Below are 20,582 nucleotides of genomic sequence, written 5' to 3'. Positions count from 1 at the left end.
GTATTTCATTGTTCGTTAACTTACATAGAATATAAACATTTCTATGCTCACAACTCAGACACACACATCCTGAAGGTCTGGAAGCTATGGGTCGATGGAGGTCCCAGGGCTGTGATCATTTGAGCCTGCTGCCAGCGGTGCAGGCCACCTTCATATCCTTGGACCTGCAGGTTGACTCTCCAATACCTCACCAGGTTTATCTGATTGATCCTCTACACCACCCTTTGAAGCTGGTCCTTTTTAAAACATTTCCAATCCCTCCTCTGTAAGATCACTGAGGTCAGATATGCCTCCTGTGTGTTTGTAGGTCTGACAGGACCTGGAGAATCCTCAAGTCAACCTCTGACTCCACATTACAAAACATGACCCACATAATGCTGCGTATAAACAACACTGTCTGTGTTTCATAGGTCTTGTGTCTGTGTGCTGACATGGTTTAGTGGCTTTGTGGCTTTCCTCCATTCATAACTGACTTGTACCTTCCAGTGAGATACTATAGGATCCATGTGGTGTGGCTGTGTGGCTGTGTGGCTGTGTGGCTGTGTTTGGTTCACAGTCTGCTTTTCTTCTCATCTCTCTCCACCCTCTCTTGCACTCTCTCTCTCTCTCTCTCTCTCTCTCTCTCTCTCTCTCTCTCTCTCTCTCTCTCCCTCTCCCTCCCAAACTCTCTTTCTCTCTCTCTCTCTCTCTCTCTCGCGCTCTCTCTCTCTCCCTCTCCCTCTCCCTCTCTCTCTCTCTCTCTCTCCCTCTCCCTCCCAAACTCTCTCTCTCTATCTCTCTCCCTCCCTCTCTATCATTCTGTCATGGTGTCTGTGTTCTGGTGGAGCTGGTTTGTCCAGGGTCATAAAGTCACATAGCTTCAGTCTCTCTCCATTGACCTGTCTGCCACAATGCCTCACACTCTCTCTCTAACCGGTTATGGATGACACACACACGTCACACCCACATCCCCACCCACACACACCCACACACACACACAGAGACGTCACACGATGCATAGTACCAGAAGAATGGTGTTACTTCAGTGGTGTAGGCATTCGTGTTACGTCTCCATGAATTAGTCACAACAAGTACAGTAATTATATACAGCAGTGATAATATATGATACAGCAGCCAAGGTCCTCAGGTTGTACTGCATAGAGCCATGACTACATGGAACTGATACAAGCAGCCAAGGTCCTCAGGTTGTACTGCATAGAGCCATGACTACATGGAACTGATACAAGCAGCCAAGGTCCTCAGGTTGTACTGCATAGAGTCATGACTACATGGAACTGATACAGCAGCCAAGGTCCTCAGGTTGTACTGCATAGAGCCATGACTACATGGAACTGATACAAGCAGCCAAGGTCCTCAGGTTGTACTGCATAGAGTCATGACTACATGGAACTGATACAGCAGCCAAGGTCCTCAGGTTGTACTGCATAGAGCCATGACTACATGGAACTGATATAGCAGCCAAGGTCCTCAGGTTGTACTGCATAGAGCCATGACTACATAGAACTGATACAGCAGCCAAGGTCCTCAGGTTGTACTGCATAGAGTCATGACTACATGGAACTGTACAGCAGCCAAGGTCCTCAGGTTGTACTGCATAGAGCCATGACTACATAGAACTGATACAGCAGCCAAGGTCCTCAGGTTGTACTGCATAGAGCCATGACTACATGGAACTGATACAAGCAGTAGAATCAGATTTAAAACACAGATACAAATACACCTAATGGAACAGCGGGGACTGTGAAGAGACACACACAAAGGTACAGACACACACTTACACAGACACATGACAAGACACACTCTACACACACGTACTGTACACATTCATTTTGTATTGTAGATATGTGATAGTAGAGAAATGGCCTGAGGGAACACGCTTAATGTGTTGTGAAAATTGTTATGAAATGTAATGCCATGTAATATTTTAAATTGGATAAAACTGCCTTAATGTTGCTGGACCCGAGTAGCTGCTGCTTTGACAGGAACTAATATGGAGATGGTTTTGGTAAGGGAGCCTAGTGGTAACCAGACCATATGGTTTTGGTAAGGGAGCCTAGTGGTAACTAGACCATATGGTTTTGGTAAGGGAGCCTAGTGGTAACTAGACCATATGGTTTTGGTAAGGGAGCCTAGTGGTAACTAGACCATATGGTTTTGGTAAGGGAGCCTAGTGGTAACTAGACCATATGGTTTTGGTAAGGGAGCCTAGTGGTAACTAGACCATATGGTTTTGGTAAGGGAGTCTAGTGGTAACCAGACCATATGGTTTTGATATTGGAGTCTAGTGGTAAATAGACCATATGGTTTTGGTAAGGGAGTCTAGTGGTACATAAGGATGACAACAGTGGAACTGGAGCTTAGCCAGTCATGGTGCTACCAACTCACAGCCTTACCTTGGCATGAACTAATTAACTTATTATGTGGGTAGAGAGGAGGATGGATGGTGATGTTATTATGTGGGTTGAGAGGAGGATGGATGGTGATGTTATTATGTGGGTAGAGAGGAGGATGGATGGGGATGTTATTATGTGGGTAGAGAGGAGGATGGATGGTGATGTTATTATGTGGGTAGAGAGGAGGATTGATGGTGATGTTATTATGTGGGTAGAGAGGAGGATGGATGGTGATGTTATTATGTGGGTAGAGAGGAGGATGGATGGTGATGTTATTATGTGGGTAGAGAGGAGGATGGATGGTGATGTTATTGTGTGGGTAGAGAGGAGGATGGATGGTGATGTTATTGTGTGCTGTAAGATTTAATTAAATCTATTTATGTATTCTATGTAGAAGTAACAGTCATTTTTAATTGTCCAAGACAAATTCTCCCATGGGACAATAAAATACACTGAGTGTACAAAACATTATGAACACCTGCTCTTTCCATGACATAAACTGACCAGGTGAATTCAGGCGAAAGCTGTGATCCCTTATTGACGTCACTTGTTAAATCCACTTCAATCAGTGTAGATGAAGAGGAGGAGACATGTTAAAGAAGGATGTTTAAGCCTTGAAACTATTGAGATGTGTATTGTGTACGTGTTCCATTCAGAGAGTGGACAAAATATTTAAGTGCCTTTGAACAGGGTACGGTAGTAGCTGCCAGGCGCATCGGTTTGTGTCAAGAACTGCAATGCTGCCGGGTTTTTCGCACAGGGGAGGGGAGGGGGGGTATATCATATCCTATCTCATCCTCCCCCTTTGGGCAGGTGTAAAGCTCTCTGTAGCTTAACTAGTAAAAAAAGGTTTAAAAAAATCAAAAAACACTCCGGACACCCATTTGTGTGTGTGCGTGTGTGTGTGCGCGCATGTGCGTGTGTGTGTTTTCAGGATGAGCTCATGAAATACCATGTGTTAACCTAGAGCTCCCCACTGTGGATAAAGTTATTACATATGAACTGACCAGTCGAATTCCACTATTGGAATGTCATTCAACATTCAATAGTGCTACTTGTGAAGAGTTAATTTAACACTGAGAGTAAGTCAAAAACTAAGGATATAAAGTAGGCAGGGTCTTAAATACCTAAAGACACAGTAACAATTTCAGATTAACGCTGTCACGTCGACGCTGCCTAATGAATAAGATATGTTCTAATGAATAAAAAATAGAGTGATTATCGTTTAAAGCTGAATTGATTGTTTATAGTCATGCACTAGGCTTACAACGGTTGTCTCTCCTACAGTTCCTAAAAAAGGACACTTGAAATGAAAATTACTTTACAACCAAATGCAATTTGTTGCGAATTTGTGGCATGTAATTCAAACACTTCGGGTCAACATGCAGCTAACTAAAGAAACCAATCTCAAGCGAACCACTGATATCGGCCCTGTGTGTATTTTGTAATATTATAGGGGGCTGTGAAGGGAGGGACTGTGAAGGGAGACCAGAGCCAATCAAAAGACGAAGGGAGTTGGTCTTCTTGATATCTTGGCAAGATCGACAGATCATGCTTCTTACAGTGCTACAACGTGGCGCCTGTGAAGTTTTGTATAGGATTCCGAATAGCAATGATCAAGTTGAGCGCTCCAGAGAACCCTTCGTTATTATTTGCGTCAACCCAGACGTAATTTAGAGACAAGACAAGGTTCTCGTTCTGCTGGGGTAACGGACCAAGACTGGCAGTGAGAAGTTGTCCGACGTCAGAGACTACTCCCCCAAGTGCACAGCGCGACGTAGAGGGCACACCATGGTATGTTCAATATTACCACTGAGAACGTTATTGAATCCCTTGTTAGGTTGATGCACTCATGCGCTGTTTGCAAGTGAGACTTGGTTTTAAAAGCGTCTTTTCTTTTACACAGAACCCCCCTCTTCCTTGCGATCTAACCTTAATGGCATCATGCCTACATAGCGACCTTTGTCTAACCTTTTACATCTTTTAAAATGTTCAGTAAATAGCCTAATTGTTTTTCGTTTACTGCCGATTGCGTGTGAGTTATTTTCTCACACAAAATGTGTACTATTACTTATGGAATAGCCCGATTGGCAGCAATTCAGTTAGTTTCTTTTCACTTCGGGGTAGTAATATTTGTGTAATATTCATGTAATTATAATTAATTTATTCTGTCCTATTTCTATGGTAATGCCCTGACCTCATTTCAAATGATATGGATGAAGGATTGTTTAAATGTACATTTTTACATTGTTGTCAGTTTGTCTCAACCTATAAACTGTTTTCTGTGTAGCGAAAGTGTAGGACTATCGGACCTCATCAGAGAAATAAGTAGGCTAGCAACCTTTTTATAACCTGACAAAGATCAGAGTTTACGCCAAACAATGCTGTTCCCAAGGTGACTTGAAGAGCCAGTACCCAAACTCATTTTGGAAAGTACTTTGTTAAGGCTGGAAAGAAACACTTCGTTTTTCGTTTGGGTTGGAAGTAAAAAGATACATTTCCATGTTCTGAAAAGAAAATGGACTGGGAAATATTCTTAGACAACAGAAAATCGTACACACATCTTGGTCTGTGTCCGTCTTTGTCTGTGTGTCTGTTCCAAGTGTCTTGCCAAATCTAAACATGTACAGGGTTTCTGTTGAGGTTGGAAATATGTTACTTACTGCAACATAATAAATAGTATTTCAACCAGTGTAGGGTTTTCACAGTGCCATTGTCTGTGGATCACTGACATTCACTCTGTGGATGGATCTTGCTGCGATGCACTTTGCATATTGAACTAGAAGGTAAACAACCACATGCTAGTAAAGTTCCGTTCTCATTATAACACATTATACAGTTACAATAGATCCACAGGATGATGATGCACTGGTGAGTTTAGTTAGCGTATCATCTCCATTACAATGTACCTGTAGTGTTAGTTTGTCCCATAGGGCTCTGGTCAAAGGTATTGTCAAACAAAACGGTATGTAATATTATTTCATTCAGATTTCTCTCACTTACAAATACATTAATGTAACTGCAACTGAGTTATTGACCGGAGGCGTGGGGTTTATTATGACCCAGTCTGAGAATCGCTGTTTACACACAGTTAGTTTTTTTACAAATCAAGTGTTGGGTGTGTATTTATTTAACATAACACTTTGGGTGTGTGTGGCTCTCTGGGACGCCATGTTCTCTCTTTACTGATAGTGTTTCACTGACCAGTAGCCTAGTTAAATAAAGGTTAAATATATATATATTTTTTTTTAAATAGCCCAAAATGACCATGGACTCCATGTTCTCTCTTCACAGACACAGTGTTTCACCGACCAGTAGCTCAAAACAACTCTGGACACTGAACCACTATGGGGGCAGAGGGTTAGGGGTGAAGAGGTAGAATTAGAGGTGAGCTATATTTAGAGAGAGGCAGAGAGAGAGGCAGAGAGAGAGAGAGAGAGAAGAAAGACAGAGAACTAGAGGAGTCAAAAGGGGTGATGTGTTGAAAGAGTGAATGACAAAGCTGTTTGGAGTTGAGTACTAAAGTCTAACCTGTTTAGGACTACTCCTGCAATACCTCCTTGGGAGGCTAAATTGAAATGAGCAACATCAACATGAGAGTCTCAACAACAAAATGGACCCTCAAAAAACAGCAGCAACAACGATGACAACAACAACTAAAAAGACTCTAAATCAGTATACAACCTATAGTCTTGTCTATACCTGTCCTCTCTTACTAAGCACTGACTGATGATAGCTGATGTAGATGAATGTACCCAGCTGAATGTACCTAGATGAATGTACCCAGCTGAATGTACCTATATTAATGTACCCAGCTGAAGGTACCCATCTGAATGTACCTAGATTAATGTAGCCAGCTGATGGAACCAAGCTGAATGTACCTAGATGAATGTACCTAGATGCATGTACCCAGCTGAATGTACCGAGATTAATGTACCCATCTGAATGTACCTAGATTAATGTAGCCAGCTGAACGTACCCAGCTGAATGTACATAGATTAGTGTACCTATATTCATGTACTCAGCTGAATGTACCTAGATGAATGCACCCAGATGAATGCACTAACTGTAAGAGTGTCTGTAAGAGTGTCTGCTAAATTACCAAAATGTAAATGTAGCCTAATAGTCAATCTACCAGTTTAACCAGAGTGTATTGGCTATTGTAAACGAATCAGCTCAGAGCAGATCTAGTAAGGTGCTCCAAATAGCTTCCCTATTCCCATAGTAGAATGACTCTGTGGTAACTCCTGCCAGTAGTAGTGTGGATCCATTACAATACCCCTCCTCCTGCTGTAAACCAATGTAACCCTCGAGTCACACTTGTCAGAATAGATTTACCCAATGGAAACCACATGTTTGACTCTGTCCCATTAATTCCATTCCAGCCATTACAATGAAGTGTGTGTGTGTGTGTGCGTGTGCGTGTGCGTGTGAGAGACACTACCTGTTCTATCTGGCTGCAGCTAGGTTCTTCTCCACTCTTACAGCTGATACTAGCCGTGCCCCTGTGCCAAGGAGGTCACTATAGTAAATAACCTTGCACAAGCCTTGGCCTCTGCGAGTCAGAACGCCTCATAGGAGCCTGTTTCTGTAGCATGAGGCAGCTTGATGTTCAAGTACATCCCCTGGACAGAAGACTAGTGGTGTAAATGTGGTTCCCCGGTGTGGAGAATCGAGGGTGGGTTCAGTTGGCAGTTGGTTTTATCACCAGAACACAGAGCAGTGGTAGAGAGATCATGGTTGATATATCTGCTGCTCATGGTAACAGAGGGAGACCACAGCTTCTATTTGATACTCTAACAGCTTCCATTTGATACTGTAACAGCTTCTATTTAATACTGTAACATAAAATGGATGGACTGAATCCCGTCGAGTCACCAGCTGTGAAAAACAAGTACCAGACAAATAACAGAGTCTGTGGGGAAACAACCTTTGTTTATAGTCTATTGACACCCACTCACTATCATAACCTGTACATTAAGCCCCATGTTTATAGACTATTGACACCCACTCACTATCAGAACCTGTACATTAAGCCCGATGTTTATAGACTATTGACACCCACTCACTATCAGAACCTGTACATTAAGCCCCATGTTTATAGTCTATTGACACCCACTCACTATCAGAACCTGTACATTAAGCCCCATGTTTATAGTCTATTGACACCCCCTCACTATCAGAACCTGTACATTAAGCCCCATGTTTATAGTCTATTGACACCCACTCACTATCAGAACCTGTACATTAAGCCCCATGTTTATAGTCTATTGACACCCACTCACTATCAGAACCTGTACATTAAGCCCCATGTTTATAGTCTATTGACACCCACTCACTATCATAACCTGTACATTAAGCCCCATGTTTATAGTCTATTGACACCCACTCACTATCAGAACCTGTACATTAAGCCCCATGTTTATAGTCTATTGACACCCACTCACTATCAGAACCTGTACATTAAGCCCCATGTTTATAGTCTATTGACACCCACTCACTATCATAACCTGTACATTAAGCCCCATGTTTATAGTCTATTGACACCCACTCACTATCAGAACCTGTACATTAAGCCCCATGTTTATAGTCTATTGACACCCACTCACTATCAGAACCTGTACATTAAGCCCCATGTTTATAGTCTATTGACACCCACTCACTATCAGAACCTGTACATTAAGCCCCATGTTTATAGTCTATTGACACCCACTCACTATCAGAACCTGTACATTAAGCCCCATGTTTATTGTCTATTGACACCCACTCACTATCATAACCTGTACATTAAGCCCCATGTTTATAGTCTATTGACACCCACTCACTATCAGAACCTGTACATTAAGCCCCATGTTTATAGTCTATTGACACCCACTCACTATCAGAACCTGTACATTAAGCCCCATGTTTATAGTCTATTGACACCCACTCACTATCAGAACCTGTACATTAAGCCCCATGTTTATAGTCTATTGACACCCACTCACTATCAGAACCTGTACATTAAGCCCCATGTTTATAGTCTATTGACACCCACTCACTATCAGAACCTGTACATTAAGCCCCACGTTTATTGTCTATTGACTGTTTATTGTATATAATATGAGACATATCTCGCAGGCCTGTGAAGAGGCCCCCTTGCCTTTCCTGCTCTAACACCTGCACTAGTCTGGTCTTACTACCACTGACTTTGCTCATATATTCTTTACAACTGTGATATGTGGTTGTCCCAAACAGCTAACATAATATATAATATTAGTCGCTCTGGATAAGTGTCTGCTCAATGTTTCAAATGTCAAATGTAAAAAGAAACCAATGTGGCACACACACAAACACACACACACACTCAGACACTCACACACACACTCACACACCTGTTTGGACACCTGTTGGGACACCTGTTCTTCGTTTCCTTTGTCTAGATGCAGAAGCCTCCATTGCCTAGCGATGAGGAGGGCACTAGGATGGGAGAGAGTCGGTCGGAGGCAGAGCTCCTGGACTTGGGAGTGCAGGGGACCTCCGGGGGCGTGGCGTCGTCTGGGGATGCAGACGACCGCCCGGCGTGGGACAGCAAGCTGCAGTATGTACTGGCTCAGGTGGGCTTCAGCGTGGGCTTGGGGAACGTATGGAGGTTCCCCTACCTCTGCCATCAGAACGGAGGAGGTGAGTTTCACCCTGTGGGCCCTATAGGACAGGGGCAGAGAGGGAGAGAGAGAGTGAGAGAGAGAGAGGGAGAGAATGGTATATTTCAAATTCCATAAGGCAACTTTACATGCACTCTTAGAAAAAAAGGGTTCCAAAAGGGTTCTTTGGCTGTCTCCATAGGAGAACCCTTTTAGGTTCCATGTAGAAGCCTCTGTGGAAAGGGTTCTTTGGCTGTCTCCATAGGAGAACCCTTTTAGGTTCCATGTAGAAGCCTCTGTGGAAAGGGTTCTTTGGCTGTCTCCATAGGAGAACGCTTTTAGGTTCCATGTAGAAGCCTCTGTGGAAAGGGTTCTACATGAAACCTAAAAGGTTCTACATGAAACCTAAAAGGTTCTACATGAAACCTAAAAGGTTCTACATGAAACCTAAAAGGTTCTACATGAAACCTAAAAGGTTCTACATGAAACCTAAAAGGTTCTACATGAAACCTAAAAGTTCTACCTCGAACCAAAAAGGGTTCTTTAAAGGGTTCTTCTATGTGGACAGCCGAAGAACCCTTTTAGCAGCTATTCCTGAATTATTTGACATATTTGACATAAATACACAAATAAAGGGGGAAAGGGGGGGATTCCTAGTCAGTTGTACAACTGAATGCATTCAACTGAAATGTGACATCCACGTCTTTGTTGCCCAGGTAACAGTTGGTTAACTTAGTTTGAATTTTGTAAAGTTAGTGTGGGAGAAGGGGAAAAATTATTGTTATCGATCAATAATGACAAATCTCCTGGCATTGACAACTTAGATGGAAAGCTACTGAGGATGGTAGCTGATTCTATAGCCACTCCTACTGAGGATGGTAGCTGACTCTATATCCACTCCTACTGAGGATGCTAGCTGACTCTATAGCCACTCCTACTGAGGATGGTAGCTGACTCTATAGCCACTCCTACTGAGGATGGTAGCTGACTCTATAGCCACTCCTACTGAGGATGGTAGCTGACTCTATAGCCACTCCTACTGAGGATGGTAGCTGACTCTATATCCACTCCTACTGAGGATGGTAGCTGACTCTATAGCCACTCCTACTGAGGATGGTAGCTGACTCTATAGCCACTCCTACTGAGGATGGTAGCTGACTCTATATCCACTCCTATCTGTCATATCTTTAATCTGAGTCTAGAGGAAAGTCTTTCCCTGGAGGGAAGCCAAAGTCATTCCGCTACCCAAGAGTGGTAAAGCAGCCTTTACTGGTTCTAACAGCAGACCTATAGGCTTGCTGCCAGATCTTAGCAAACTGTTGGAAAAAATTGTGTTTGATGAAATACAATGCTATTTCTCTGTAAACAAATTAACAACAGACTTTCAGCATGCTTATAGAGAAGGGCACTCAACGTGTACTGCACTGACACAAATTAATGTTGATTGGTTGAAAGAAATTGATAATAATAATATTGTGGGAGCTGTAGATTTCAGTGCAGCCTTTGATATTATTGACCATAACCTGTTGTTGAAAAAACGTATGTGTTATGGCTTTTCAACTTCTGCCATATCGTGGATTCAGAGCTATCTATCTAATAGAATTCAATGGGTTTTCTTTAATGGAATCTTCTCTAATGTCAAACATGTAAAGTGTGGTATACCGCAGGGCAGCTCTCTAGGCCCTCTACTCTTTTCTATTTTTACCAATGACCTGCCATTGACATTTAACAAAGCATGTGTGTCCATGTATGCTGATGATTCAACCATATATGCATCAGCAACCACAGCTAATGAATTCACTGAAATCCTTAATAAAGAGTTGCTGTCTGTTTGTTCTGGTCCTGGACATCTCTAAAACTAAGAGCATTGTATTTGGTACAAATCATTCCTTAAGTGCTAGACCTCAGCTGATTCTGGTAATGAATGGTGTGGCTGTTGAACAAGTTGAGGAGACTAAATTACTTGGCGTTACCTTAGATTGTAAACTGTCATGGTCAAGACATATAGATTCAATGGTTGTAAAGATGGGGAGAGGTCTAGTCGTAATAAAGAGATGCTCTGCTTTTTTGACACCACACTCCAAAAAGCAAGTTCTGCAGGTTCTAGTTTTGTCTAATCTTGATTATTGTCCAGTCATTTGGTCCAGTACTGCAAGGAAAAACCTAGTTAAGCTGCAGCTGGCCCAGAACAGAGCGGCACATTTTGCTCTTAATTGTAATTAGAGGGTTGATATAAATGCTATGCATGCCAGTCTCTCTTGGCTAAGAGTTGAGGAGAGACTGACTGCATCACTTCTTCTTTTTATAACAAACATTGTTTGCATAGTCAACACCCCAAATTGTTTGCATAGTCATCTTACACACAGCTTTGACACACACACTTATCCCACCAGACATGCCACAAAAGGGGTCTTTTCACAGTCCCCATATTCAAGAAAGCCTACAGTATTATATAGAGCCCTTACTGCATGGAACTTCCATCTTATATTGATCAAATAAACATCAAACCTGGTTTAAAAAAACAGATAAAGCAAAACCTCACGGCACAACGCCTCTCTCCTGTTTGACCTAGATAGTGTGTGTGTATGCATTGATATGTAGGCTACGTATCAATGTGTCTTTAAAAAAATGTATGTTGTTCTGTCCTTGAGCTGTTCTTATCTATTAATGTTCTGTATTATGTCATTCTGTATTATATTTCATGTTTTGTGTGGACCTCAGGAAGAGTAGCTGCTGCTTTTGCAACAGCTAATGGGGATCCTAATAAAATACAAAAAAAACTGACACGCTCAGGGGCAGAACAACAGATTTTTACCTTGTCAGCTCGGGGATTTGATCCAGCAACCTTTCGGTTACTAGCCCAATGCTCTAACCACTAGATACACAATACACAATAAATTAATCAACAAACGTTTTATCACTAATTATTATTACAACCAGCACTTTCAGTCCTTATTATGTGGGACTAGGACCATCACTATCAGACTTTATGCTGTGGGACTAGGACCATCACTATCAGACTTCATGCTGTGGGACTATAACCATCACTTTCAGACTTAATGCTGTGGGACTAGAACCATCACTTTCAGACTTTATGCTGGGGGACTAGAACCATCACTTTCAGACTTTATGCTGGGGGACTAGAACCATCACTTTCAGACTTCATGCTGCGGGACTAGAACCATCACTTTCAGACTTTCTGCTGCGGGACTAGAACCATCACTTTCAGACTTTATGCTGCGGGACTAGAACCATCATTTTCAGACTTTATGCTGAGGGACTAGAACCATCACTTTCAGACTTCATGCTGGGGGACTAGAACCATCACTTTCAGACTTCATGCTGTGGGACTAGAACCATCACTTTCAGACTTCATGCTGTGGGACTAGAACCATCACTTTCAGACTTCATGCTGTGGGACTAGAACCATCACTTTCAGACTTCATGCTGTGGGACTAGAACCATCACTTTCAGACTTCATGCTGTGGGACTAGAACCATCACTTTCAGACTTTATGCTGTGGGACTAGAACCATCACTTTCAGACTTCATGCTGTGGGACTAGAACCATCACTTTCAGACTTCATGCTGTGGGACTAGAACCATCACTTTCAGACTTTATGCTGGGGGACTAGAACCATCACTTTCAGACTTCATGCTGGGGGACTAGAACCATCACTTTCAGACTTCATGCTGTGGGACTAGAACCATCACTTTCAGACTTTATGCTGTGGGACTAGAACCATCACTTTCAGACTTTATGCTGGGGGACTAGAACCATCACTTTCAGACTTTATGCTGTGGGACTAGAACCATCACTTTCAGACTTCATGCTGTGGGACTAGAACCATCACTTTCAGACTTCATGCTGTGGGACTAGAACCATCACTTTCAGACTTCATGCTGTGGGACTAGAACCATCACTTTCAGACTTTATGCTGTGGGACTAGAACCATCACTTTCAGACTTCATGCTGTGGGACTAGAACCATCACTTTCAGACTTCATGCTGTGGGACTAGAACCATCACTTTCAGACTTCATGCTGTGGGACTAGAACCATCACTTTCAGACTTCATGCTGTGGGACTAGAACCATCACTTTCAGACTTTATGCTGTGGGACTAGAACCATCACTATCAGACTTCATGCTGCGGGACTAGAACCAATCACTTTCAGACTTCATGCTGTGGGACTAGAACCATCACTTTCAGACTTCATGCTGGGGGACTAGAACCATCACTTTCAGACTTCATGCTGTGGGACTAGAACCATCACTTTCAGACTTCATGCTGGGGGACTAGAACCATCACTTTCAGACTTTATGCTGTGGGACTATAACCATCACTTTCAGACTTCATGCTGTGGGACTAGAACCATCACTATCAGACTTGATGCTGTGGGACTAGAACCATCACTTTCAGACTTCATGCTGTGGGACTAGAACCATCACTATCAGACTTCATGCTGTGGGACTAGAACCATCACTTTCAGACTTCATGCTGTGGGACTAGAACCATCACTATCAGACTTCATGCTGTGGGACTAGAACCATCACTTTCAGACTTCATGCTGTGGGACTAGAACCATCACTTTCAGACTTCATGCTGTGGGACTAGAACCATCACTATCAGACTTCATGCTGTGGGACTAGAACCATCACTTTCAGACTTCAGGCTGTGGGACTAGAACCATCACTATCAGACTTCATGCTGTGGGACTAGAACCATCACTTTCAGACTTCATGCTGTGGGACTAGAACCATCACTTTCAGACTTCATGCTGTGGGACTAGAACCATCACTTTCAGACTTCATGCTGTGGGACTAGAACCATCACTTTCAGACTTCATGCTGTGGGACTAGAACCATCACTTTCAGACTTCATGCTGGGGGACTAGAACCATCACTTTCAGACTTTATGCTGTGGGACTATAACCATCACTTTCAGACTTCATGCTGTGGGACTAGAACCATCACTATCAGACTTGATGCTGTGGGACTAGAACCATCACTTTCAGACTTCATGCTGTGGGACTAGAACCATCACTATCAGACTTCATGCTGTGGGACTAGAACCATCACTTTCAGACTTCATGCTGTGGGACTAGAACCATCACTATCAGACTTCATGCTGTGGGACTAGAACCATCACTTTCAGACTTCATGCTGTGGGACTAGAACCATCACTATCAGACTTCATGCTGTGGGACTAGAACCATCATTTTCAGACTTCATGCTGTGGGACTAGAACCATCACTTTCAGACTTCATGCTGTGGGACTAGAACCATCACTATCAGACTTCATGCTGTGGGACTAGAACCATCACTTTCAGACTTCAGGCTGTGGGACTAGAACCATCACTATCAGACTTCATGCTGTGGGACTAGAACCATCACTTTCAGACTTCATGCTGTGGGACTAGAACCATCACTTTCAGACTTCATGCTGTGGGACTAGAACCATCACTTTCAGACTTCATGCTGTGGGACTAGAACCATCACTTTCAGACTTCATGCTGTGGGACTAGAACCATCACTTTCAGACTTCATGCTGTGGGACTAGAACCATCACTTTCAGACTTCATGCTGTGGGACTAGAACCATCACTTTCAGACTTCATGCTGTGGAACTAGAACCATCACTTTCAGACTTCATGCTGTGGGACTTGAACCATCACTTTCAGACTTCATGCTGTGGGACTAGAACCATCACTTTCAGACTTCATGCTGTGGGACTAGAACCATCACTTTCAGACTTCATGCTGTGGGACTAGAACCATCACTTTCAGACTTCATGCTGTGGGACTAGAACCATCACTTTCAGACTTCATGCTGTGGGACTAGAACCATCAGTTTCAGACTTCATGCTTTGGGACTAGAACTATAACTTTCAGTCTTTATGCTGTGGGACTAGAACCATCACTTTCAGACTTCATGCTGTGGGACTAGAACCATCACTTTCAGACTTCATGCTGTGGGACTAGAACCATCACTTTCAGACTTCATGCTGTGGGACTAGAACCATCACTTTCAGACTTGATGCTGTGGGACTAGAACCATCACTTTCAGACGTCATGCTGTGGGACTAGAACCATCACTATCAGACTTCATGCTGTGGGACTAGAACCATCACTTTCAGACTTGATGCTGTGGGACTAGAACCATCACTTTCAGACTTCATTTTGTGGGACTAGAACCATCACTATCAGACTTCATGCTGTGGGACTAGAACCATCACTTTCAGACTTCATGCTGTGGGACTAGAACCATCACTTTCAGACTTCATGCTGTGGGACTAGAACCATCACTTTCAGACTTCATGCTGTGGGACTAGAACCATCACTTTCAGACTTCATGCTGTGGGACTAGAACCATCACTATCAGACTTCATGCTGTGGGACTAGAACCATCACTTTCAGACTTCATGCTGTGGGACTACAACCAATCACTTTCAGACTTCATGCTGTGGGACTAGAACCATCACTATCAGACTTCATGCTGTGGGACTAGAACCAATCACTTTCAGACTTCATGCTGTGGGACTAGAACCATCACTTTCAGACTTCATGCTGTGGGACTATAACCATCACTATCAGACTTCATGCTGTGGGACTAGAACCATCACTTTCAGACTTCATGCTGTGGGACTAGAACCAATCACTTTCAGACTTCATGCTGTGGGACTAGAACCATCACTTTCAGACTTCATGCTGGGGGACTAGAACCATCACTTTCAGACTTCATGCTGTGGGACTAGAACCATCACTTTCAGACTTCATGCTGTGGGACTAGAACCATCACTATCAGATACTTTTTGAAGAAGTAGGTTTCTTTCTCTCTAACTCGCCCCCCCCCCTCCCTCCCTCTCTCCCTCTCTCTCTTACTCTCTACTTTATTCCAATGTTTTATCTCTCCCTCCCCTGTCTCCTTCACTCGTGTTTTTCCATCTGTTCTCTGTCTAACCCCATTCACTCTCTCTCTCTCTCTCTCTCTCTCTTTTTTCCTCTCTACTTTATTCCATTGTTGCATCTCTCCCTCCCCTGACTCCTTCACTCTTGTTTTTCCATCTGTTATCTCTCTAACCCCATTCAGTCTCTTTCTCTTGAGTGGCGCAACGGGCTAGAGGCGTCACTACAGACCATGGTTCGATCCTGGGCTGTATCACAAACTGCAGTGATTGGGAGTCCCGTAGGGCAAGGCACAATGGTACCAGCGTTGTTGGGGTTAGGGGAGGGTCTAGTTAAATAAAGGTTAAATAAAAAAAAATCTATATATTTTCAATATCTCTCTCTCGTTAACCCCATTCATTCTCTATCTAGCTCCATCTCCATTCAACTCTTACAGAATCTCTCCATCTGAGGCATAACTTTGTATCTTAAAGGGTCAATCTGCGATTGCTACATACATTTTGGGACTTATCTTTTCATGATACAGTGGGGAGAACAAGTATTTTATACACTGCCGATTTTGCAGGTTTTCCTACTTACAAAGCATGTAGAGGTCTGTAATATTTATCATAGGTACACTGAGAGACGGAATCTAAAACAAAAATCCAGAAAATCACATTGTATGATTTTTAAGTAATGAATTTGCACGAGAATTTTCAATCCCAATGATAATAACTAACAATTATTAAAGCTTTGACTAATTCCCGAGGTTTGTAAGACCTTGGGTTTAATAATAATTTAATAATAATTAGGCCAAGACTCAGCTTATGCAAAAGGTTCATTGTAGTTTATTCATGAGAGCTCTAAAAATCATATAATGCGCATAGCCTTTTATATAACTCCTACAAGCACCTACAAGTCTACAAGCGCATCTGTTCCTCCCTGGGTGGAGGAACTTTATCTCCTGTCTTTGGTCTCACAGTACCAAAACATGTCTGTTGTCAAGTTCCTCTTTATCACACACAAACACAATGTTCCCACTGACTCACAATATTCTAGAATTATGTCTAAACACATTGTCTAAGCTTCTGTAACTATTAGGGTGAAATACTTTAGTCATTACTCTTAATGTCATTCAGATTCTCTTATTATTACTCTAAACATATACATTCCCTTATCAATAACTTAAAAATGCCTCATGACCTTAGTTCAACTGTCTAATTCCAAAACTCAAGAAATAAGCTTGTTTTGTTCATTTGTTTGTAAACAATGCAATTGTAAACTATATATGTTTTAATCTTATGGATTGTCAGTCCTTGGATCATAGCTATGTCTTTGAATCTGAGAGTGGTTACATTTCTCCAACCCCATCCCTCAGCTGTTTACCGAAACAGTGAACTGCAGATTTCCCCTTTAACTCTCTGCCTCCTCTCCCTCTCTCTTCTCCTGGCAGGCGCATTCATGGTTCTCTATGTCATGCTGTTGTTGGTGGTGGGGGTTCCCCTGTTCTTCATGGAGCTGGCTGCGGGCCAGTGTATCCGTCAGGGCAGCATCGGTGTGTGGAAGCACATCTCCCCTAAGCTGGCCGGTATCGGCTACTCCAGCTGCATGGTGAGAACAACAGGTTGGCCGGTATCGGCTACTCCAGCTGCATGGTGAGAACAACAGGTTGGCCGGTATCGGCTACTCCAGCTGCATGGTGAGCACAACAGGTTGGATGGTATCGGCTACTCCAGCTAGATGGTGAGAACAACAGGTTGGCCGGTATCGGCTACTCCAGCTGCATGGTGAGCACAACAGGTTGGCCGGTATCGGCTACTCCAGCTGCATGGTGAGAACAACAGGTTGGCCGGTATCGGCTACTCCAGCTGCATGGTGAGCACAACAGGATGGCCGGTATCGGCTACTCCAGCTGCATGGTGAGCACAACAGGTTGGCTGGTATCGGCTACTCCAGCTGCATGGTGATCACAACAGGGGTTGGTCCCAAATGGCACCCTATTTCATACTGTATGTACAGATGCCGTACCTTAATTTGAACCTGCTTCTCACAGCAGGAAAATAATCCTGCTGCAACAGGAAATGTCAATTATTATGTGGATTATAATTAATGGACATTTATGTAGGGAAAATCAGGTCTGAAATGTTAAAGTGGAAATTACAAACGTTAGAAGCCTTTTTAAAATTTGAATTCACAAAAATGAGCATTTCCTGCAAAAATGAGCGTTTCCTTTTCCTGTGCAGGAAAATGATCTGCAACAACAGAGTGATTAAATTAAGATGATAGATCTGTAGTGCACTACTTTTGACCAGAGAGGCAGAGCCCCAATAGGTCCTGGTCAAAAGTAGTGCTGCACTTTATAGGTAAATAGAGTGCCATTTGGGATGCACATTTTGTCAACTAACTAACAATACACATTCCCACCACACACAGGGACTAGTTTCTCAACTAACTAACAATACACATTCCCACCACACACAGGGACTAGTTTCTCAGCTAACTAACAATACACATTCCCACCACACACAGGGACTAGTTTCTCAACTAACTAACAATACACATTCCCACCACACACAGGGACTAGTTTCTCAACTAACTAACAATACACATTCCCACCACACACAGGGACTAGTTTCTCAACTAACTAACAATACACATTCCCACCACACACAGGGACTAGTTTCTCAACTAACTAACAATACACATTCCCACCACACACAGGGACTAGTTTCTCAACTAACTAACAATACACATTCCCACCACACACAGGGACTAGTTTCTCAACTAACTAACAATACACATTCCCACCACACACAGGGACTAGTTTCTCAACTAACTAACAATACACATTCCCACCACACACAGAGACTGCTTTCATCTGATTACCATTCTGGTGTTTGGTTGGCACTGCTTTCATCTGATTACCATTCTGGTGTTTGGTTGGCACTGCTTTCATCTGATTACCATTCTGGTGTTTGGTTGGGACTGCTTTCATCTGGTTACCATTCTGGTGTTTGGTTGGTTACCATTCTGGTGTTTGGTTGGGACTGCTTTCATCTGGTTACCATTCTGGTGTTTAGTTGGTTACCATTCTGGTGTTTGGTTGGGACTGCTTTCATCTGGTTACCATTCTGGTGTTTGGTTGGTTACCATTCTGGTGTTTGGTTGGTTACCATTTTGGTGTTTGGTTGGTTACCATTTTGGTGTTTGGTTGGTTACCATTTTGGTGTTTGGTTGGTTACCATTTTGGTGTTTGGTTGGTTACCATTTTGGTGTTTGGTTGGTTACCATTTTGGTGTTTGGTTGGTTACCATTCTGGTGTTTGGTTGGTTACCATTCTGGTGTTTGGTTGGTTACCATTTTGGTGTTTGGTTGGTTACCATTCTGGTGTTTGGTTGGTTACCATTCTGGTGTTTGGTTGGTTACCATTCTGGTGTTTGGTTGGTTACCATTCTGGTGTTTGGTTGGTTACCATTCTGGTGTTTGGTTGGTTACCATTTTGGTGTTTGGTTGCGGTACAAGAAAATGTTATTTATTTCTTCTGCTTGTCATGAGAAACATTTGGACGATGGCTGAAGGAACATTTTGACTTCGTCATTATTCAACATACAAGGAACCTCGTAGAAAGAGGAGGAAGGGAAGCGCTACTAAGGTACACAATAGTACATTTTGGGAGATAGAAGGTGCTCTTTGGTAAAAGGGGTGAATTGGTCATCAAAAAGAAAGGAGGACCAAGGCACTCTTCATATAATTGATGAAAAAGGCCTTTATTGGTATGGCATGTTCAATAGAAACAAGGTTTTAAAAATCTGACGCGTTTCGGGCTGCATGGCCTTCGTCAGGGAGTACAAAGAAATAATACAATGTCCTCTTTGAACAGATTTTCCAATTAGCCCTAATTGGAAGAGGGAGTGGTTACACAATTGATTGGACACACCTAGTAAGCAATACTATACACATTCAAAAGTGAAATACTGTAGCTATGTTATCATAAAAATACAACTCCAAGCTAGAAGCATCAGAACACTTAGAAAGGTAGTTCTAACCTTAAATATGACTGGGAGAAGTGTCAAGAATAAGAAAGCCATATATTATGGTACACTAGAACGCAGCAAAACATGAACTACAACCGTCTAAACATAGCTGAGGGCAATTGAGCAAAATACAAGGAACCTCCTTCCATGCCCCTTGATTTGTCACAATGTTGCTAGACTGTTCCTACAATGTTTTCAAAAGGAACGTTCTCAGGAATTAGAAACACTGGAACATAGGCTGTTCCCTGGCCTGACAGAAATGTTTTGGGAGCCAAGCATTATCACCAGGGTGACGGTTAAGGCCTAATGTTGAGGCTATAGATCTGTGGTGAAGGCAAAAAAATAGACCAGGACCCGACACAATAAACCTGTTGACTAGATTTCCAGGTAAGTTAAAAACAGCTCCATGCAAGCAGAATGCATATTTGAATATGCATAAATATCCATAATATCAGTCAACAGTGTGATTATGGCTCCTAGTGTTGTTAACAGGTCCTGCACCAATGACTGTGGACGTGTTTGGAACCTGACCTTAAGCCCTGAGGCAAAGAAGAACAGCAGAACAGCTTGCAGAAGTAGACTGGTGTAGTCTAGCAGTCAGAATCAGTCAACTTAGTTTAACCATGCAGGAGGTCATAGAAACAGCATA

General features: G+C 42.7%; 1 protein-coding gene across 3 annotated transcripts in view; it reads left to right on the top strand.

The window, feature by feature from the left end:
- Window positions 1-3,889: 3,889 nt before the first annotated feature.
- Window positions 3,890-20,582, top strand: part of slc6a16a (solute carrier family 6 member 16a) — a 31,963-nt gene continuing 15,270 nt past the window's right edge. For 2 of the 3 annotated variants that reach the window (XR_005035639.1, XM_036941898.1), the window contains exons 1-3: window positions 3,890-4,187; window positions 8,816-9,056; window positions 17,353-17,510. Coding sequence is in view for 2 of the 3 variants with exons in the window: in XM_036941898.1 (XP_036797793.1) it covers window positions 4,185-4,187; window positions 8,816-9,056; window positions 17,353-17,510 (402 nt within the window). In the remaining variant the exon portion in view is untranslated. Of the gene's footprint in view, window positions 4,188-8,815; window positions 9,057-17,352; window positions 17,511-17,636; window positions 17,863-20,582 lie in introns of those variants that run through there. The other variant, XM_036941899.1, reaches the window with a different exon arrangement.

This window comes from Oncorhynchus mykiss, chromosome 13, assembly GCF_013265735.2.
Source record: "Oncorhynchus mykiss isolate Arlee chromosome 13, USDA_OmykA_1.1, whole genome shotgun sequence".
Lineage (NCBI taxonomy): Eukaryota > Metazoa > Chordata > Actinopteri > Salmoniformes > Salmonidae > Oncorhynchus > Oncorhynchus mykiss.
Note: the sequence above shows the minus strand (reverse complement) of the source record. Positions and strands in the feature narration are given on the sequence as shown.